The sequence below is a fragment of the Meleagris gallopavo genome, chromosome 5 (assembly GCF_905368555.1).
Source record: "Meleagris gallopavo chromosome 5, MGAL_WU_HG_1.1, whole genome shotgun sequence".
NCBI lineage: Eukaryota > Metazoa > Chordata > Aves > Galliformes > Phasianidae > Meleagris > Meleagris gallopavo.
The window spans coordinates 32,542,082-32,564,698 of record NC_139408.1 but is presented as its reverse complement, the minus strand read 5'-3'; the positions used below and the strand labels follow the sequence as shown (position 1 = coordinate 32,564,698).

The 22,617-nt window shown below is 35.3% G+C and overlaps 1 protein-coding gene across 1 annotated transcript in view; it reads left to right on the top strand.

Annotated features, from left to right (window-relative positions):
• The first annotated feature begins 27 nt into the window (after window positions 1-27).
• The window catches only part of NOVA1 (NOVA alternative splicing regulator 1), a 130,296-nt gene continuing 107,706 nt past the window's right edge, over window positions 28-22,617 (top strand). The window contains exons 1-2 of the mRNA XM_085225141.1: window positions 28-563; window positions 2,379-2,522. Coding sequence (XP_085081267.1) covers window positions 428-563; window positions 2,379-2,522 — 280 coding nt within the window. The 5' untranslated portion in view covers window positions 28-427. The remainder of the gene's footprint in view (window positions 564-2,378; window positions 2,523-22,617) is intronic.

The following is a 22,617-nucleotide window of genomic DNA, read 5'->3' as shown; positions in this document are numbered from 1 at the left end:
CTCTCCCCTCCTCTCCTCTCCTCTCCTCCTCCCGTCTCACTCTTTTCACTTCCCCCTCCTCCCCTCTCCCGCTTCTTTCCCCTCTCTCGCCCCCTCGCTCCCGTCTCCCCGCTCCTCATCTCCTCCTGACACTGCACTGCAGCTGCTCCTCCAGCCCAGTCCTGCCCGCTTCCCTCCCTCCTTCCCTCTCCTTCCCTCCCCCCGGCTGCCAGATAAACAAGGCGCGCAGCATCCTCGGCAACCCCGAGCCTAGTTCTACATTTTCGAAAAGGACAAGAGAACGGGACGAGCCCCCTCCCCTCCTCCTTCTCCTCTTCCTCCTCCCCCTTTCCCTTCCTCTTCCTTCCTCCTCCTCCTCCTCCCCCTTCCCTCCCTGCCCCCCCAACACCGAAGGGAAGAGACAATTCTCCTCCGAGCAGCAGCAAACATGATGGCGGCAGCTCCCATCCAGCAGAACGGGACCCACACCGGGGTTCCCATAGACCTGGACCCGCCGGACTCCCGGAAAAGACCGCTGGAAGCCCCCCCCGAAGCGGGCAGCACCAAGAGGACCAACACGGGCGGTGGGTATCTCCTCTGCCGCCTCCCCCCGCCCGACCCACCCACCTCTCCCCTTCCTTCCCTACCTGCCTGCCTCCCCCTCGCCCCCCCAAGCATTCCCATTTCTCTAACGTTATCATTCATCAAAATGGCGTCGCTTTTCGGCATCCACCGGGCTTTTGATTTAATGCCCACGCAGGGGCTACGCGGCCGCGACCCGGCGGCGGGGAGGCAGGCGTGCGGGGCTCCCCCCGCACCCTCCGCACAATTGGCTCCGATCAATGGCAGCCGGCTGGAAGGAGACAAACGCACTCTCTTCCCTTTGCATCCTTCGGGTCACAAGTTGCGTTTCAGCCTTGCCCTGCGTTTCCCTCTGCCTTGGCCTCGGTGCTATTGTCAGCCTGTGCACGGTGTTGTTTGGCTGCGGGGGGCGAGGGCTGGCTGATGCGGGGGGAGCCGGCTCTGCCGCGGGGACTCGGGAGCTATCAGCCCGCCCTACCCGGGGGAGATGAGTTATAACGGGACCGGCGTCTCCTCCGCTCGTTTGCACCAGAGTCGTCATAACAATGCACCGAGGCAGAGGTGAATTTATTTGCCCGATATTAAGACAGCAGGCTGGCTATATATAGTGCATCGTGCAGCCGACTGGATGAATATGGATGGGCACTATTGTCACACGCAAGCACTTAAGGCGCTTGTAGGTTTGAATGGGGAAAGTGAGGTGAACTCGGATCGCTCCTCTTGCTTAAAGGGGGGGAGGGAAAACCCAACAGTCACTTTGTAAAATAGATTCCATGGTAGAAATCTTGATGCTACAGCCAATGGGACATCTTTTTAATCACTGAGAGCCTAAGTCTGGGGAATCAACCAACCTTTATTGTCCTGTACTTTTTCAGAGCTGGTTACAGAAGGTTGTCAGACTTCAGTGTCGCTGACTTGGGATGAGAACACTGATAATTAATCAGTTGCTGGATCAGATTGGATTTTTTTTTTTTTCCATTCATTGCATATGTATTTTTTACGGTTCTGGTTGTATGCTTTAATGCTAGTAGGGAGTAGAGGACTCGCATTGTCTATCTCATCACCTTTTAAGTGTATTTACAATATGTGACTTAGGCTTTTGAGTAACTGGGAAAGATTCTTAATGTCCTTTAATTAATGAGCTTAAAAGAGATCATTGTCCCTTAAGAACTGCTAAAGGAATACACCAGGATTACTTAGGCAAGTGATTCCATCCGCACCATGTTGAGTTGTTTTCTTGGCAGTAGCTAAGATGCTTGGAATAAAACCCCACATTTTGGGTGGGTTATTTGGTAGCAAGTAGTCGTTTTTCTCACTTAAGAAGAATGCATGCAATAGCTAATTGCTATTCTCATGTGTTTGCTAATGACAAACAAATAGCCCATCAGAATTTGCAATTCATTCCTTCTTAGTTTTGGCACTTCTTTTGCAGTATTTTCAAGCAAGGTTGTAGTTGTGACGAGGCACGTTTTTGTGCAGAGCTTCATTTTTTTTTTTTTTTAAAGGGGTCTAGTCATTTCTGTATGCTATGGTTACCAGCAGAAAAGCTGAAAAAATTCCACATTTGAAATAAAGTTAAAATTTTATTCTTTTACAGAATTAAGAAATGTATATGGATTCTTTATTTTGCTTGAAACAAAAGTGCGTATTTTGAAATGTCAGAGACATAGACCAAACGTCTTGCGAATGACGCAACTGGTTAGATATACATGCATGCATTACTGGATGAGGCTAAAGATATAACATCATTTGTGGGTCTGGGGGGGAGAGATCAAAGTTTGTAAGTCATATTAACCATGCATATCTCAATTTTTCAGAGGATGGCCAATATTTTCTAAAGGTCCTCATACCTAGTTATGCTGCTGGATCTATAATTGGGAAGGGAGGACAGACAATTGTTCAGTTGCAGAAAGAGACTGGGGCCACCATCAAGCTGTCTAAATCCAAAGATTTTTACCCAGGTAGGTGCGAAAATTAGCTGATTATCTATGTTTAAATCCCATAGGTTGTATAAATGTGTCAGTATGTTTCATGTGTTGGCGCGTAAGCATCTAGTGCAGCGTGAAACGTTTATTTAAAAAGCATGCAACAAAGTGTAACAGTGAATATGATGTTCCATCTTACTTGATGTATGGAATGAAGTGGATAGATTATCATCTAGCAATCTAACTGCTTTACATATGTCTAAAAATGTTTTTAGTGTTGCTGAAAAAATATTTTCTGTTTGCTTTTTTGCTAGTTAAAAAAAAAAATTAGCTTTAAAGAACTAACTTGACAGCTGGCGTAAAAATAATTGTTCGTTTGAAGCTTTCAGACATTGCAATGACAATTAAGCTAGAATGAGTAAAATTGAGAGGCCTCCTCTTAAAGAATGGGCCATTTACTTTAAATCCATTATGTACCTTCTTTATGCCTCATTGCTTTGTTCACTGGCTCTGGAGTGAAGTAAAGAGGACAGGCGCTGCTCTTTAGATATTCTTTATATTATGTTTACCACGGTGGTGGAAGAAAACTCTACTATAAAAGGGAAACACTCAACAGTTAAAGAGCAAGTATTTCTCATAAATTGTATCTGCACACAAGAAGCAAGTTTTCAATATTAGTGTACGATAAGAAATAAATACCTTATTTAATATTTCTTCTTTTAAAAGTTCTGAAGAGGAGGTCTTGCATAACAGTATAAAACATTTTAGTTTCTGCAATTGAATAATTTTTTTTTCCTTAAGTTCAACAAATTAGCATTCTGTATTTGAATGTCATCTGGGGGAGTTGTTATAAATTGATGCAGATAACGTAAGTGATACTGGTTTTGGTGTTTTTATTCTGTTTTGATGATAATCTGGTGATTTAGAATTGATTAGATGTTACCGTATTTTCTTTGGAGAAATAAGAGCTACTTTTCATGTGGTCTAGTTTGACAAGATGAATTCTCTAAAACAATGAAGGCAATTGGTATGGGTGTAAATAGGACACTAACATATTAGCATTTATTTTCCCTGTCTTCTGAATTCTGTATGAAGAAGTGGGTAATTTCTTGTTAATGGAGATACTGTGGTCTTTTTATGATGATGAGTTTTGTTATGGACATTTTAATGCACCTGTTGTATATCTCCTTGTTGAATGAGATTTGTAATTCCTACAAGTCCAAGGTTAAAGTAATGCAGGTTGTTTTCTTCTGTTGAAACATACAGTTTATAAGCTGATACTATTGGTGTTTTTTTTTTTTTCCAGTTTTTAAAATTTTTCATTGCCTTTTCAGAAAGTTAAAAAAAAAAAAAATAATAATAATTACTTTGAAAGGTGTGGTAGAGTGGGGGAGGTGGGGAATCAATGTAGAATTGTGGAAATTCTAGGAAGAAATAAAAAGATTCAAAAGAGCTTGATTGCAGAATTAATAGCATAATCTGCGTAAAGAGCTGCAATAGTAAATTAAATTCGCTGTCAATAGATGAAAATGAAATAGATTTTCTGCATTATACATGAGGTAGCATGAGATATGCAAGGACGTTACAGAAAATTGGTGTTTATGAAGTATATTTAAAATCCAAATTACAAGCCTTTTCATTTTACTACAGTTTATTTACACTCAGTTGGAAAGGATGCTCCAAAGATTAGATCTTTTGTTTAGTACTCCAGCAGAGTTCTTCTGTTTTTTGATTAAATCAGAATTACATATTATCTTGTGTTGCAAATCATAAAGATATATCAGGAGTAGCAGATAAACCTTTAAAAAAGTAGCTAAGTAGACACCAGTAAAAATTTTTGCGACAAATACATTCTCTTAATATCAGTAGTAGTAATAGTATAGACAACTAGGAAAGAGAGGCTTAAACTGTTTAACTGTAAAAAGTGCAAATGAAGTTCCAGTTTGGCTTCATACTTTCTGCTTTGGATTTGCAGCCAGATTATGTAGAAAGTGAGTGTTTTAAGGAAGCTGGTTAAGGTGTGGAATGGATCTGAGAAATGGACTCCAATGGGGCTATCTCTTATTGGTCTTTCTGTTTGCACTTGACCACGAGCCTGTGGAATTTTCAGAGATCCTGACATTCTGTAAGCTGATAACTTTTGGGTTTATTCCAGACCCTCAGACTCATATAGCATTAGGGAAAGGGAACCTTGTGGAATAGCTAATATAAAGATACAATTTATTTTTTGTATAATGTTTCTACGCGATTATTCTGGTTACTTAGCCTGTAATACTATGTGTGTGACTCAGAATGCGTTCAATGTGCATTTGAGTATGAAATGTTTACTCACTGTGAAACTTCTCATTTTTCCAAAAAGTTTTAGCACAGTCTGACTAAGTTGTTGTTTGGAAAGGAGGAAGTTGGTTATAATATGGAAGTCATGAGTAGTTTCTATGATCTAATAGTGTTCTTTCTTTTTGTGATGTAGGACTTCAGTATGCAGACTGATTTCTGTTAGAATTATTTTTGTGTATCAAAAAAATGACATAATTACTGAAGAATCATATGGCAGCTCTAATTGTAAGACATTGAAGGAAAAAAAACCTAGCTTTTAACTGAACGTCCTAGTTCACAAAATAGGAAGCAGTACATAAATCCATTTTGACCAGAGTCTTATCTTTTTGAGTGCAAAACTTATTCTTCTCTTTTCAGGTTACCAGCTGACTTTCCGATTGTCTGAACTTCTGTAGTTTAAGTTTGTGCTTATCCCTGATTCTTTCAGTCCTGTCCCACTGGATTAGAAGAAACAAAATTAGACTGGCAAAAAATAGGCCCTACTTTTAAAGTAATGCTGGTAACTTTTGCAGAGAAGTATAGTGTATGTATTGACTGCTAAGTTTTGGTCCAAAATTTAAATACTGACATAGCCATTCTGCATGAATACTGATAAAGTGAGCTTCATAGAGAAAGTGGCCCTTTTGGTGACCTGTTCTGATTTATGGTTGTATTTTGAACAATATAAAGCAGCGTCAGTATTTTTGTTGCATTAAGCTCTCATTGTTTTCTGTTTCTCCATTCTAAATTATAGCAAGTGCTGGACTTGAGAACTCCTGTGGACATATGTATTTTTTCCATTGCGAATGCTGACGCGCTTGCATTCCCTCTTGCTTTCTCTCAGCCCTCACCCCCGCCCCCTTCAAGTCTCTCACTCACACACACACATGCACAAAATTATGTTACATTGCATCACGTTGTTTATCTTGCAACAGGATCTTGCCTGATCTGAACTTGATGCTTGAGTGAGTTTGAGCTCGGTCACTGTTTTTTAATTTATTGGAATATGAAGTCATATGTGTACTTAGATCATATTAAGAGCAGAGCTTAATAAAAACATAATTAAGTGGAGATAAGGTTTTACTGCCTTTAACAATAGAGGAGCTGTGTTGTTTTTAAAACAGATTTCTGATCAGTAGTGTTCTAAATATTTGGAGAATATGAAAGGAGGAGTTTCCTTCCTCTTCCTCATGCAGAATATATGATGTATGCTTCTGTGATATTTTCACAAAGTGAATTGTTAGAGATGTTTTGTGTTTGAATGTCTTTTTTTAAACATCCATGAATTATGTGAGATCATCTTGCTGTACTTAGTTCATGTTCCCTTTTGAAAATTATCTCATTGTGACTCCTAAAAACGTTTCAAATGCATTGAATGAAGAAGTAACTATAGAAACTTATTAATTATAAGTTCACTTTTGAGTTTCATTAAACTGCTAGGGTTGGGGAAACTGTCTGTTGTCATGGTTCTTGAAGGAGGCTGTCATAGATGAATAAATAAATTCCATTTTTATTCTTGATATTTCTTTTTTTTTTGAAGTGATGACATTCTCAAAATAAAGACTTCATACGTATAAATCTAAGGTTTTCATATTCTGTTGTAAACATTTACTAATAAGAGCAACTACTGAGATAATGGAAATGGGGAGGTGACTAAAAAGTAGAGGTTTCAGAGGTGGATTCTTCAGAGCTGTGTAGTTTTGTAAAGAAGCTGTCATTACTGATCTTTCTACTAAGGGAAAATAAAAAGCACAGCCATAAAAACAACAACAAAAAAAAACAAACCACCACCAACAAAAAAACCACTCTAGTGTTGATTGCCAGCTGTTCAGAGAGATAATTCTCAGTTGGACAGTTGTCAGTTGCCTAGTTACTGGAAGAGAATTAAAAAAAAAAAGTTAGCTTGTTAGACTGCAGTTCTTTAGTACATTTTACATTTAAAAAGAAGCTGAAACTGAAAATGTAACTACATGTAATCTTGAGGTTATTCCATATCTAATTTGGCCAGTGTAAATTTGGCATTTTCTCATGTGACAGATTCAGAAAAAATCTGAATAGAAGTTTTGTGCTGATTTCTTCTGTTTAAAAGGGCTTCTTTATGTTAATAAGTGAATCAACTTGTGCATGGTAAATGACTGTGGTTTGTGAGAAAGTGCTGTGCCTTTCTCTTATGTAAGAAGTGTATAAAACAACTTGATAGATTTGAAATAATCTATCTTAAAGTTATTCGTACACCTGTTTTTGCATCATAAAGAACGAAATAAGGATGGCTGGGGTCAACACAAGTGAATGCTGTATTTAGTGATGTTCGACTTCTCTTGTGATTGTTTTTCTCACTTTTTTCAATTTTGTTGAAAGCTATATGATTCGCAATAGATACAAAAGCTGATGTGTCTTTTTATTCCTTTTTCTTGTTGGTTTTATCCTGTAGCAGTCAGTATCTTTCTCAAATACTGTGATACTGTATGTTTATTAATTGACTGTCCTCTGTAGTTGTCCTTAATTTATTTCATCAGAGACTAGTAGCTTTTTGGCCAGGAAATGAGACCTTGAATTTAGAGAATTTGTTAGACTTGCTATTAGAAGTACAGGATAGAGAGATTTGGAGAAGGGCTTGTGCCTGATTGCTGTCTCATTTCCATCTTTGGATACTGTTCTATCATAAAGTTAAGCAACATCTGGAGTGATTTGACTGACAGTCAACTCACTGGGATTTATCATTGCATCCTGCAGCTGGTACAGTCAGCTTTGCAGTCCTATAAAGAGGTTAGTGGTGGGTGTTTTTTAGTATTTATTAGCCAACTTGCAGGAGTTAATGACCTGGTGAGGAGTGTGGTGGTTGTCAGTGGCAGTACTGGAATGCTCCAGGTAATTGGGTTGGGTTGGTGAGGCTCTGGCAGTGTGCTTCTCACGTTGCACTGCAGCTGCTCTTAGGCTTAATTAATCTGACCCTTGGAGGCTGCAGTGTCATGATGTAAAGCACAATATGTACTACAAATGGAAACACTGCTTTTTGGAATATTATTGATGGCATGTTTCTAGGTAGGACTTGATATTTTCTAATTGTCTGACACTAGTATAAAATTCTTAATGTGCTTTTCCTGTCTCAAATATCTGTGGAATAATGAAGCTGATAAATGTGATATGGAAATGTCACCATTGTAATGGGCATAGCAAAAACATATTTTGTCAGAATAAACACAAATGTCTATTAATGAAAATAGCTATATTGTTTAAGCAAATGAATGGGAGGATAGTAAATACAGGTGTATTTGCACTGAGCATTTTACTTCTCTTCCACTTTGGACAAGCCTTTTGTATCTGTCTGGTATGTATTTCTTGTGTACTGTAGAACACTTTGTATTGGGATATGCTAGGTGCTTCTGTTTGGAATTTGGTATTTGGTGGTCATAATAACTTAATGCATTGTATATGTGTGAGTCTGTTAATTTACTGTAGAGATACTACTATTTTGACAGCGTGGCATGATTTAAGGAAATTGTCAGGTTCCTTATATTCATCCTGGTACTGAGGGCCATTCTGTCTTTCCAACCCAGAGAAAATATCAAACCAGAGCTTTAACTGTCAATCTGTAAATGTTATACTGCAGGATTGCAAGACTCTATTTCAACCTCTTTTTCTTTTGATTTTGGAGGTATCTTCATCCCAATTTGGTATTATTCATAGTATTGTAAGGATTAACTATGTTGCTTGTAATTGAATGAAAAATGATCATCAGGATACTTTTGAATTTTTGAATTTCCCTTATATTTAATAGAAACATTAAATATTTTAAATACATAATAAAAAGTCAACTATCTAAATTCACGCAATCCCCACATATTAACTTGTTTTCACTTTTTCATATTAAATAGTTGATTATGGTTGCATCTGATTGGTATTGACTTAATAAAACATTCTCTTCTTGTTGATTATAGCCAAGCATTAAAATTCATTTGGAGGCACTTAACTGGTGTGATTGAAACTTGAGATTAAGGCATGTTCAGAAACATGTCTGCTGAAGTCAGCTCCAAGTTGAACAATGCTAGGATGCCATTGTAACTTTTGAATGTGAACTTGTGAGCCTTCACTTGAGCTAGGTATGAGCATTATTTTTTATGCGTTGCTTGTCTTGACATGCGAATTGCTATAAGTTTAGTTAAGGTTTAAGTATTCTCTGTAATTGATGGGAAAAATTAAGCCTCCTTCCTGAAAGGCCACAGAGAACATGAGTTGTTGTATAAAGTAGCTGATGCAAATAAGATGAGGAATAGTGAATTAGGGACCAGGTTTGAAGTTTGACTGTGGTAATTTGAGTGACCTTGGAGTCAGGTAGTTTAGTTACTTCCAAATGAGGAAGAGATGTAGTTGGCTGTCTACATAGGTGAAAGTGGTTATGAAAATTAGCATGTTAGATATACAGAAGCACCCTAGACAAAATTTTGCGTTTGCCTCAACTTGTAGGTGTTTATTGTGAAAAGACTAAACACCTGTTTTTCATCATTGATCTTTCACTGCATCCTGCAGGGCCTGTCATCTCAGCATTGACAGGATCAGATGAAAAATACAATCGATGTGTTGACATTTTTTTGAAAATCATTCAGGTAAGATTACTTATACAGAACTACAGTGAAATTCATGGCTGCTGCTAATGTTTCACCAGTTGGAGCCTTTGCATTCTCAGTCATTAATTAAATTAGATACTGAGGTTCTGTGCATGTTCCTGTGTTTCTATTTTAAAAGCACTTTTTGTGCCTTGCTCAGTGCCATTTAACTCTTGTAATTTCCACATAAAGAGCTTCACACATTTGTACTATCTTCCCCACTTCATAGAGTGACACCTGTTTGCTTGAATCAAGAACACCTTCAAAACACACCTCCAAAGCTCTTGAAGATTTGTATGTACATACATTTTTATTTTATTTTGAAGTAGTAACTTTAGTTCTTTCTAAAGATTCTTCATTGGCAGTATGGGGAAAAAATTGTAGAGAACCAGGCAGAAACAGCAGCAATTCATCATTTTTTTCCTAATGTATACTAAGCTCTCATTTTTCAAATGTATGTGAAAAATCACATGTATTTAACTGCATATGCAACTATGAAGTGTCTTTAAAACAAATTATTGAAAATTTTTATATAAAATAATGCAGTACTCAAGGAGAAAGTGGCACACAGCCATTTATTTGGCTTCATTGAGCATCAAGTAAGCACATTGAGTTAAAATATATCCCATTGTGTTCCCAAGGAGTTGGACAATGAAGTTACAAAATGTTGAGGAGGGAGGAAAGGCCATGTAGGCCACGTGCCATAGAATGTTGAAGCTTGATCTGAGATTTGTTTTGTCACCATCTGTAATCTGGTGCTTCCTACCTGCATGTAGATAAGAGAGTGTATAGTAGAAACGGCAGTTTGGTGCTCAAGTGCATACTGTCTTGTCAACAGTATTGAGCTGGACTTACAGAATGTTTATTTTTAATCTGGTAGTTTACCAACAGTTTTCTTGAGGATGGTAAAAAGGGAAATGAGTGACTTCTTAGCAGTTCATTGAGCTGGTTTGGAAGAGAATTTCTGCAGAACAAAAAAGGCTCATCTGGCATCCTATAGATCTTCAACTAAATGTAGGTCTGCAGCTAAATGCTGCTACTGGATTCCTTAGAATTTTATACAAATTATTTCTTTCAATAAGAAGTGCTAGATATAGAACCTGTATGTTTTCTGTCTTGCATGTCTGCGCACATTTCATTGTATGTCTTCTACTTACTCTATGTATTAGATGGACACTTGGCAACTCTGTCAATCTAAACTAAAAATCGAATACCCAGAACTCCATATAATAACTTCCTAGCTTCTTAGTCGTTTACTGTGTGGTGTAGCATATGGTAAAATCTGCTGGTTTCTGTTGAGATTACTCTTTCTTAAGCATATAACTTCCAGCATAGTGAAATGCTCAATAAAAAAGGAAGTGTTAACTTTACGAAGATAATTTTTCAGGAATATACGATTTTTTTTTTTAGGTTGGTAAAACACCAAGTGCTCATCTAGTATTTGCACTGCTATTAACAATAATAAAATAAATACTCTGCAACTCAATGAGCTGTATTCTAGTTTTGTATTGATCAATATATATGGCTAGCTGTTCTAATAAGTGCCAGCACAATGTATTAAATTAAAAAGTATTTTATGATGAATTGATCCTAAATAATCAGAAAAAGGAGAGTTTTATATGACGAATGTGCAACTTAAGATTTGAATGGAAAGCCTCAAGAAGAAATAGTAGTCTTGCATGGCCCCCAGCTCTTTGTTTTACACAGGTACATCACGTATTCCTTTTCTGATTAACTAGCATTTGGAAGAAGGAAATGAGCAGTTCCTCAGGTAGCCAGATTTTAAATCAAGTTGTTAAAATCAGTATTTTTAAGAGTGTGTAGAAATCTACATGTAATTACTATTCTTAGAGCTTTATTATTGGCATGTTGTTGATGAGAAAGTCAATGAAATGGGAAGCTGCATTTGTCCTTGCTTATGTTTCTCATACTATTTACATATAAGAAATGCAGTTAATACAAGTATTTTATAAACTTTTAGTCTCAAAGACACATAGGGTGGATGGTGGTGGCAAGACAGGTGTCTGAATTAAGCAGTATATTTTAAACCTAAGTAATTTGGATTTTTAGTTTGGGTGAAGTGGTACTTCTTAATCAGTAACTAATAATTTTGTTTCTGTGTATTTTTTTTTTTTATGATAGCTCATTTTGATGGTACTTAGAAATGTATTTGTTTTGATGCTCAGAAGTAGTGCTGATCTTTTCCTTCATACTTTGTTAGGATATACAGCATTTGATTTTGGGGGAGCATACATGGAAAGAGGGCACAAAATGTAGTCATCTAGAATTATAAAATCAGTACCTTTTTATTTTTTTCTTTCACCAACACATGCATATGCTCAACATTAGAAGAATAAATTCACAGTTGTGTTTGTCCTTTTTTGGGGGGGATTAGTTTGCTAATGTTGTGCGCAAATGGCTACTGTGCTTTCAGTGTTGGCTAGACCAGGAACTTGTTGAATTTCATCTTGTGCAAAATTCTTATTGTAGATTTTATTTGTAAAGAAGACTGTGCTTGTAAATTTTGGCAACTTTATATTAGCTGTCTGAAGATTGGCAATTTTATCTTTATTTAAGTAGCTGGTGCTTTTACTAGAATGACCAGCTCTGATTTGGGTGCCTTCTTTCTCCAACACAAATGTTCAGAAGTAATAACAATAATTTAAGGGTTTATGGTATTAGACCCATGATTAAAATGTGAAGACCTTTTCTTAAAAATATGTATTTTAGTGAAATGGGCACCTGTGATAGAGCAGGGGTTTCTTCTGAGAAATGTTGCGTAGTAGATTAGGATGAGTGGTCATAATGTTCTCTGTAGTTGTAAGCATGACAGCATCTTAATTTGGATTTTTTTCTCCATCAAAGATTCTGTGAAGACAAAACTTAAAAACAAACAAACAAAAACAAAAACAAAAAAACAGCATGGAGATGGAGGGGAGTCTTTTAGTACGTACTCGTACTGGCTTTCTATGATGAGGTTTTCATAAAGTTAAGTGTGCTTACTTGGGTAGGAGAGATAAGCTGAAGATGACTATTTGATATGAAGTCCACACAAGTGTGCTCAAAATTATTTCAGGTACTAATTTCATATTTGTAGTATGACCTATATCGGTAGGCCTAGAAAGGTGTGTGATGTTCTAATGCCAATTCAGAGGGAAAAGCGCTGTTGTTATTTACTGAATTGTATGGCAGTTTATTAGCAAACCAAAAGAGAATGATGGTGTATTTCACGTGAAGAGTGAGCTCATGTACATGAAATAATGTGAATCCAAGTCAGTAGGTATTCCTGAATCCTCCTCGTAAGTCTGTATGTAGAGGGTAAAATGAAGATAGTTCATTTTTGAAGTTTCACTTACTTCAAGTAGGTTCTATTTTCTTAATCCCTTCAGAGTGTAACAGTTTTCACCATAGCATTTAAATGTTGCATTCGAAGGAGTTTATTGCTTTCCAATTTTTTTTCTCTTGCTCATAAGCAAAAAATGATTTTTATATTAGATCTTGTAGTAGATGTTTCTTCTGGATAGATACACCGTACTGGTGTCATCAACTTCAAGGTGTGGGATGCCCTCTCTAAGCCCCTTCCATGGGGAAAATTGAATAATCTTGCAGGATGGCCCATTTCATAAAAACTGAAGATCCTTAGAAAGATGTGTATTTCATCAGAAAATGCTGTGTGCATGCTGCTATATTTATGAGACTATCAGTGATGCAGTCTCATCAAGTATTTAATTTTAACTTTTAATCTACAATTTACTCCCTAGAACTTAAGTTTTTCCCTTTATAAACCTTAAAATTCTGAATCTTGATGTTGTAATGTAGCATGTCCTAAGCACTGGAAAACTTTTAGTTTGTTTCCTAAATAGTTTAATGTGGCTTTTCTTTCTTAACCTCTACTTTTATTCTTGATGTTCTGTGTGGAAGCTCTGCCAGTTAAATGTATTCACCACTCTCAATCCAATGAATTCAGATTGTATGGTAAGTAAAAGTGGGTGTATTTAGTGAAGGTGAGGACATTTTGGAAGGAATCAAAATCTGAAGAATTTTTTTCAACTCTCTTTCTCAAGATCTCTAGTTTTGTATTTCTTAAAGTTGTCCAACTTCTTTATGCTGATGAATGAGATACAATTCTCAAATCATTCTACTGCTGATGTTATATTATTTTTAGCAAAAAGAATATAATTATTTCTTTGTCTCTCAAATATAAGTGAGGAAACAGAATTTCTTGCGATTTTCACTGGTTTCCAGGAATGTGAGTGGAGACACAAAGGCAATTTCTCTATGCAAACCTCTAATTCAGGTAAGTGCTATGTTTACACAAGGCAGAATGTGTATCCCATCTATATTGTCCCTTTTTTGGTGTGTTTTTACACAGGGATAGATAATAGTGTGTCAAAAATAACAATAATAAAATAAATGCTTCTTTAGGAAAAAAAAAAAATAAAGGCAATTTAAATTGTTTTGTGTAATACAAATAGTATAAATATACTATAAATAGGCACTGGAATCAGCTGCCCAGGGTGGTGGTTGAGTCACTGACCATGGACGTATTTCGAGGAACACTTGGACATTCTGCTGAGAGACATGGTTTAGTGAGAACTATTGGTGATCAGTGGATGGTTGGACTAGGTGATCCTGTGGGTCTTTTCCAACCTTGATGATTCAATGATTCTATGATGATTAAAAATGTTCTTGTCTTATTTTTTGGCTTTGCTTAATGCAGGCAGTTGGATAGTTTCATCTTAAAAGACTAATTGTGTTTTTATATAATGCTTGCTTTTCAATACATTTGTAAATCTATTCAGTAATTTCAGTAATTGTGTAGGAAAATACTGACTTTAACATAAAGTATGCTACCACTGCTGATAGGTTTATTTTAGAAGAGAAGCCTTAGATCAAACACTGATTGACTTACAGATTCTCTTCAAACTGAACATCTAGGATCTGTTTCCATTTGCAAAAAATTTCTTGTATTACATACATTACACTTTTGTTTTATTCTCCTATTGTTAGTTTCAAAAGGTGGAAATGAAAATTCATGAAGCATGAAGCTAACAAAATTAACAAAAATTAGTAAAAGAGATTGTGGGAAGGACTCTATTAAATAAATTTCTGATCTGAAGTGTTAAAAGGAACTGGTAAACTGAAAATAAATTCTCTGCAAATATTGGAATTTTGACTTGAAATAATTAACCTGAAGGTCAGTTATCCTATTTTAATTTGATTAATTAAAATGCTTTGACTAATTTTTTAAGAGGATTGTTTGGACTAGTCAGTAATGAAAAAAGTTGAAGTGCTTTAGGTTTTTTTTTTTTTTTTTTTTGCCTTATTCTGGATTAGACCAATCGTATAAACAAGACTTAATTTTTTTTTTTTTTTTACATCTGACCCTGATTTATTTGAAAATGAAATAAGTGTTTCAGGTTCATTGTCCAAAATCTAATGCCTTTCAAATTATTTCAGCAATAATAAAAGCATATAAAGTATTTTAATGATAAATTAATGTAATAATTTTGTAATAATTTTGAGCTTATTTAATTTTGAGTTAAATAGAAACCTTTGGTGCTTTTATGATTCAAGAAATGAATGCTTATTTAAAAACAAGTGGTAAAAAAAGCAGAGGGCCATTCTTACATTTTTCTTGTTTGCTATCTCAACTGTGCTTTTAGAATGAGACACCATATATTCAAGTATTTGTAATGTCTGAAGACAATAGACGAACTAAGTTATCAAAAAAAAGAACTGAAGGATACAGTGGAAAATGGAGTTGTTGACTCAGTGCTGCATATTTACTTACTTCATATTCAGGAATAAAAAAAAAAAAGTCAAAGCAACTTGGGCTTGGTGTGTAATTATTTGGCCAATATAATTTTAATTTCCATGCATATTTTGATGTTATAGTATGAAAATACATGATACTTCTTAAGAGCTGCAAAGGAGAAATTAGGATTATGTAATGTTTCGTGGTAATTGTGTGCAATTCTTTGTGTATTTATATGAAGAAACAGTAAAAATAAATAAATCTCTCCGAACAGCAGAAGTGACACCAAACACCAAGCTGGAGAGTCTGAAATAAAATATTAGAACATGATTTGTATTGAAGTGCAATTAAAATGTATGTTTCTGCAGTAAGGACTGTTTTTATCAAGGTCAAACTGCACATGAAAAATGAACACAAAGTTTCTCTTCACTGCAACTGATGTTTGCACACATGCTACTTCTCTATATTTTCTTAATCATATGCAAAGCAGGGAGAGTGACTAACTTGTTTGTTTTATTTGTCCATTGTCATTTAAGAGTTAGTATGTCAGTGGCTGTATTTAAGACTTGAAAAATAAAAATTGAAAATGCAATTTTGAGAAACTTGCTGTTTCTATTAGAATTCCCTTAACTTTTTACTAATTTAAAAAAGCTAAAAGCAGTACTAAACCGTTAGAGAGCCTTGTTGTGATGCTTTTTAACCTGTAGTATGCTGCACGTTAAAAGTACAGTATTAACTGAGTGGTATGGTAAAATATAGTGCTTTCTGTTTTCAGATAAAACAGTGCATTTTGACACATTGTTTAAAAACCAGAACAGCTCTCCCTATGAAAACACAAACTGTGATAATTAGGTAGATATACCATATGCCGTATGTGGTAGTTTAAATCGGCATATATCTCAAATGGCACGTTTAATGTTGTGTATTACTGGAATTATTAATTATACAATTGAAAGCTGTTAATTCTTAGACTTACTGCTTTTTGTGAACCTGTAGATAAAGATGGCAGACCTTTTTCTTTACAAAAATACTATTGATAGCTCAAAAGATAGTTGTAAGTTTCTGCATTTTTAGTGGAATCTCTGAATAGCATTTGTTCCCCAAAATGTTTTGTAATTTTCTATTTTATTTGGAATTGCAACACTTCTTAAAATAATAGTATGGTAACGTTGAGGGACAATCAGAAATCTTACTGTAAAAAGTCTATAAAGGGGAAAGAAGGCAGAACTTCCTTCACTTTTTTTTTTCCTAAGACTTAAATCATAATCTCTAAGCATTTGAGAATTGTGAGCAGTTGTTAAAAACATGCCCTTTTCACACTAGTTAGATAAAAACTACCCATAACATAGGATAGAACTCAAGGGAGAAAAGTAAGACTTTCAAATACAAATTTGCTGAAGGAAGTTACTACTATAAGATTTACAAGGTCTAGCTGGTGTGGAGTTACTTTTCTTCATATGAGCTTTTATGGTGCTATGTTTTAGATTTGTCAACAAAGTAGTGTTGATAATGACTTCTACCTGTTGCTGAATGGAGTTTAGCACCAAGATCATCTATGTCCTACTTACCAGCCACTGGGATTATTAACACTTAAGCAGTGCGTGTAAAGCCTTCGACTTCCTGACTGTGGGCAGAGGATGGGAAGCAAAACTTGATTCAGTTTTGTCTTGGTGCACTGGCAGACCCTGTTAAGGGGTATGGAAATCATCAGAATTTACATTTGTGTGTTGGTTAGACCCTCATCCCTGTTCTTATACATAAGTTATTCTTGGGGGGCTTCTATGTTTTTGTTCAAAAGGAATATAGTGGGGAGGAAACTGGAAGAGCTTCTGGGAAGGTACTCCATTAAGTAATTAGAATGTTGGTGTAGAAAGAACTTCTTGAACTAGGAGGACTCAGTACTCTGCTGCTCTTCCAGACAAAACCATGAAATCCCATAATAGTACTTCTTTTTGTGTTAGCCAAGTACCCCAGAATTGAGGTGATCCTGTCAAGCTCATCGATGAGATAAATGTGAGGGGAAAGCTCTGAAGTATATTTGCTTACTGAAGCGATGTATAGAGTGGAATAGGGTAAAGACCTGAGAGCTTGGTGTTAATTTATAAGATTATACAAACAAGCTGGTGGGCAGGCATACATTTTATATGATATTAACTGGGTGATTTATTTTCTTATTATGGTAAAGGGAATTTAGTTAATATAAGGAACTACTGTCCTTTTTGACAGAACTTTTAGTGGGACGTCATATAGAATCATGCTTTGAGATCATTAAGTCCAATTCTATCTTATTGCAGGTAGCTACAGTTCTTAACTCCAGAATAAGGAAGCATTAAAAAAAATAACACTAAGGGAGAAAAAATAGGAAATCCTGGCATTGTAGCCTTTTTTCCTGAAAGCATGTATGGTGCCTCTCTACCTCAAAAAAAAAAAAAAAAAAAAAAAAAAAAAAAGTTCTAATTTAAGAATCAGATGACTCTAAGCAAAATGTCATGTGAATAAGCAATCTAGTTCATAAATTAATTATGTGAGTTAAAAATTAGTTTAGTTGGCAGTAAAAACTGTGTTGGAATTAAACATGGCTTTTGAGACAGATCACCGTTAACTTTGCACCAACCATACTTTTGCTAATTCATATGATGTTATGGTTATATTTTCATTTGTTTTTCTTATGCTGTTCAGTCCTTCTGGGATTGGATTCCTTTGTATGCTTTGTTATGTTAAGAAAGAATTGCTGATCAAAAGTGCAGCCAATTCTTCCTGCCCTTTCCCAAACTCAAACTGGGGAGAGGAAAAAAAAAAAAAAAAAAAAAAGAAAAACAACACAAAACTTTATTCTCTAGTAACAGGAACAGAGCTTACTTTCTGTAATGGGATTACTCTTGCATTTCTGTTCAAAACGAGCAGTTAATTCACTTTTAAGATTCTGTATCACATATACCCATGTATATATATTGAATGCATGTTACATTTTTACTATCTGTAGTTTTATTTTCAGCGTGGTCCGCTTAGAAATTCACCAAGTTAGCTTGAATTACATAACGGTGATGACTTCTAGAAAAGGGAAGAAAGAGTGGAAGAGAAGAAATATGCTTGGTTGAAGTATATGAAAATTTCTGTGCCCTGCTTATTGGACTCTGAATTTATTGGCTGAATGTTTGGGAAGAATTACCAACTTGTAAAGTGGAATCCCAAGAAATCGATTGTAACTTCAGGGATTTTTGTAAGAATTGGTTATAAATGAAGTTTCTAGATTACTCTGTCTGGACCTGTGATGAATATTTTATCTAATGTGAGGACTGTGGGTATATTTAATTTTTTGACTGTGTCAGTATCTTAGATAGGAAGAAGAATGTATTTCTTTGGAAAGAAAAGACTTCTAGATTTTAAAATTAACTTTTGATAATAAGACTTTTTCACAGGTTTAAGAATAACTACCTATAGGTTTTTTTGGCAGCATAAATTTCTGTGTAGTTAAGGAAAAAAAACAACCCTTGTAAATGCTAAGAATTACTGTCTTGGCAATAGAGGAATTTTAAAATATGGATACCAGATTTCAGGTTGTTGTGTAATTCCACTACTATTTGGGTGCGATTAAGTTTATATATAAAAGTCTGTATAAGCTTGTCAGTTCTAAGTCTGTACAGATCTGTGCAAGAAGTGGTGTGAAGGCCATTTATACATTTGAGGTTCCCTCGCAACTTCAGCAAAGTGAGGTGCAGTATGCCTCAGATTTCTCATAAAGAGGGCTGATTCCTTCCTGTCTTTCCTTGAGATTCTCTTGGCTAAGTACACAGGAATCCTAGTTGTCCCTGCAATCCCAGTGTTCTTCTGTAGAAATGCAGAAGAAAAATCTGTCCATTGTCTTAAGCAGTTTACCGTCCCGGTTACTAATTAAGAGATGAGAACAGCTTTGGAATTAAATTCATGTACTACATAATTAGAAGTGTGATGTGAACACATGTATGTGTTCATATGACTTGGATAAAAATTATGAACATTGAATTACATTGCTGTAGGTCTGTTTTGCTTCACTTAAAGCTCATGGAGTTAGCCTGAGACATTTTGTCATGAAGATTTGTTTTTGAAACTGAATTAAATAAGAAAGTTAGCAGTGATTTATCAATTTGAAAGAATAGATAAAACTTTCCAGTTACTCTGCATATGTATGGCAGATGTATTTTTAGCACTTCATGTTCATTTTCAATTTTTAATCAACAATCAGGGTAAGTAATTATTAAGGTAGTATAATTGGTTTATGACTGTTGCTTTATCTTCCCTGACCTTAAAAGCTTTTTTGCTGTGATAGAAGGCGTTTTAAAAATTTCAGAACTGAAGTTTACAGCTTCACTATAGAAAACCCCAAGCATATTTTATGGACGAAGGCTACCTTTAAATAATTTTTCTGAAAATTGAGTTGGTTTTGCTTCATATGTTTTATGATTTTTTTTTTTTCTGAAAGTGTTACCAATGTTACTTTTTATTCTTCTCTCCAGTCTTTTTTCTTGTTCCTAGTTAGAGGTGACATCGATAGATTATCCTGTAGTGTCTCATTGCTGTGGAGTCATGACTGGGCCTCTCTCTGCTGTTTAGTATGAGCTCACTTAAGATTGTTTTAAAGTAATAGAGGAAAGGATAAGCATTCTGATAATCATTTTCAACAAATTCCTGTTTGTGCAGTTTTATTCCCATTCTCACAGTACACAGCAGAAATATCTAACAATCTGTGCTGTTCTAGGTGAAGTGGCAGTAAGTCTTATAGACTGTGATAAACTAAATTCAACTTCTTGTTAAGCAGAAGAGTTCAATGTGGACTAATATGAACAAAGACCATATTGACATATACAGCCTGATATGATGTACTCATGTATGTACTTTAGTTGTAATATTCTGTTAAAACGGATTTCATATACCAAAGTAAGAACCAGGGAAGAAAGGAAGGATATGTTTTAGGAAAATATCAAGTGGACAAGGAAGGTGACCAAACTGGAGAACAGTAATGTTTTTATTATTGTTGTTCATATTATCCAGTGAAGTTTCTTTTGGGCATCATCCTTGATGGAGTTGTTGGATGATTTGGATTGAAGTCAATATTTCTGATTTTGCACTTAAAACCTTCATCTTACATCCTGTTTGAGATACTTTTGGTGACTACTTTTATTTTAGAATAAATAAGTAAACACAGGAAGAAGTTTTCATATATATATATGTAAATTATGTACATATGCATATATGAAGGGAACACAGATTGAAACATAAGTCTTAGCAAAGTATCCCTCATACTAAAAACTGCATTATAACATACTGCAGTGGCAGATGTTTGTTAATATACTTCTGCGCTAATGTAAAATAAGTCAATTTTTTCTATTGATTATTTTGTAGTTGTATTCATAAATTTAACTTTGTCAAATAAAAATATTGGAAGTGTTAGAGATGCTCTTATTCCTGCCAAGAATTAATTTATTGAAGTGTAAATTAAAAACTAAGTATTTTTTAAACTAAGGCAGGAATAAAGAATCTCTTCCTCCCTATTAGCTGTCTGGGAAGTATTTTTGAAACATGATTAGCTGTTCTTTTTTTGATGAGCTAGGGAGAAATAACAATTTATTTCATACTTGTTTTATCCATCTTGAATGTAAGACTGTTATCAGTGTTTGAAATCAAGAGGCTTAACTGGGTGAAACAAAGTTTCCTTCAGTCAAGTGAATGCAGCAATTTTGGATTTGACTATTATTTTTGCTGTTACCTTTTTTGGTAGTCTTATCCAAAAAAGTTTCTAATTAACTGATAGTGGTACATGTCAGCTGTTTGAATTCTCTCAATTTCCTTAGTTTTTCCTCTTAGGTGTTAACTGCTTTAGAATTGCAGAGTCTAATTTGGGCTCTGAGTTTCACAGTTGCACTGCTTGAGATTTTACGCTCAATGTGGTGGTGTATTCAAGGAGAAATCTTTCTGTGGTGTCTTTTAAAGTAGTGAATACGTGCTGTACTTCCAACTTTATATCTTTGTGAAATGTCAAAGCTGGAATCTGTTTACTTGCTTGTGTCTTGTGGTGTGGGCTGTTACTCTGCAGATCTTTACTTATTAGAATGAAATATTTGTATAGATGAAATGTTAATATGTGTATGTGTTCATACATACATACATACATACATACTTAATTCACACACTGAAATACATAACTTAAAATAAATTAAAAGACCATTTAAGTGCCAGTACAGTGGTGGTCACAGTTTTGAACACAAACATAAACAAGTATTTATGAATCAGAAGAGCATTTATTTTATACCAGTATATATTTTAAATACTTTTTATTTTTATTCAAGTTGGTCTAAATAAATAAATAAATAAATAGAACCACCTCAGTGAGACTACATGAAGTACATTGACTATTTATTGTTAGCAAGGAAGGAAGTCCTTCATAAAAGTATGTGAATGATATGATATGTTGTGACTTCTTAAATTTTTTTGCTTGAAAGAAGACAGGTGGTTTAAGAACTAATTGCTTTCCACTATGCTATTTTCTATGCCAGACAAAATCAAATGCTAGTTCCAAATAGAAGAAAATTGAAATACGTATTACTGTTACCACTTACGCTTTTTAGGTAGGTCTCACTTTAGATTCAGAAATTAATAATGAAGCAAACTGCTAATTAGGACCATTTTTAATGGCGTGATCTCGCTAATTAACTAAAAATGTTAATGTGTTTTGGCCAGATACTCATCTGATACTTTATTAATTTTTATTTTTCAAAAACACGTTTAAGATTGAATGCAGGTATCTCATTTGAATTTGTTGTACAATGGGTTGTTGTTTTTTTTTTTGTAGTAATTGCAGTTGTTTCTGTCCTACCTTGTAACTGTCTTCTGTTTATTTTTGTAGAAACAGCCCACAGTGATCAGAGTGATTTAGTGAGAGGAAATGAGACATGCATGTTTGCTATTGTATATAAGTGAGAAGTTCACTTTTGCACACTGTTAAAGTGCACTTTTTAAGTTAGGGTTTCTGATATGAAGGAGAAGCGCTGTTGAAAATAAAATAAACAGAAAAAATAATTCGAAAAGGATTGTGAATTAATTGAAAAATAGCATCAGACAGATGTTGGTGGTATGGCAGTAGTGGTTGAAACTTCCTGTCAATATTATGTTAAATTTTGTTGATGAATGACAGGTAGCAGTAGAGGAGCAGTCTGACAAAATGGTGCCTGACATGGAAGTATGTATGCATCAAGTTGTGTCACTGAATTCCTCCAAGCATAAAAAATTGACACCCATGAATGCTTTCTGAACGTTTATGGAGAGCAAACAGTGGATGTAAGCATAGTGAGTGGTGGGTGGTACATTTCAGCAGTGGCTACACAAGACAGTGTGTCACTTCTGTTGGTGCAGAGGTTTACAAGCATGGCATATAGGATCTTGTTCATTGCTAGCAAAAATGCCAGCTTGTTATAAGACC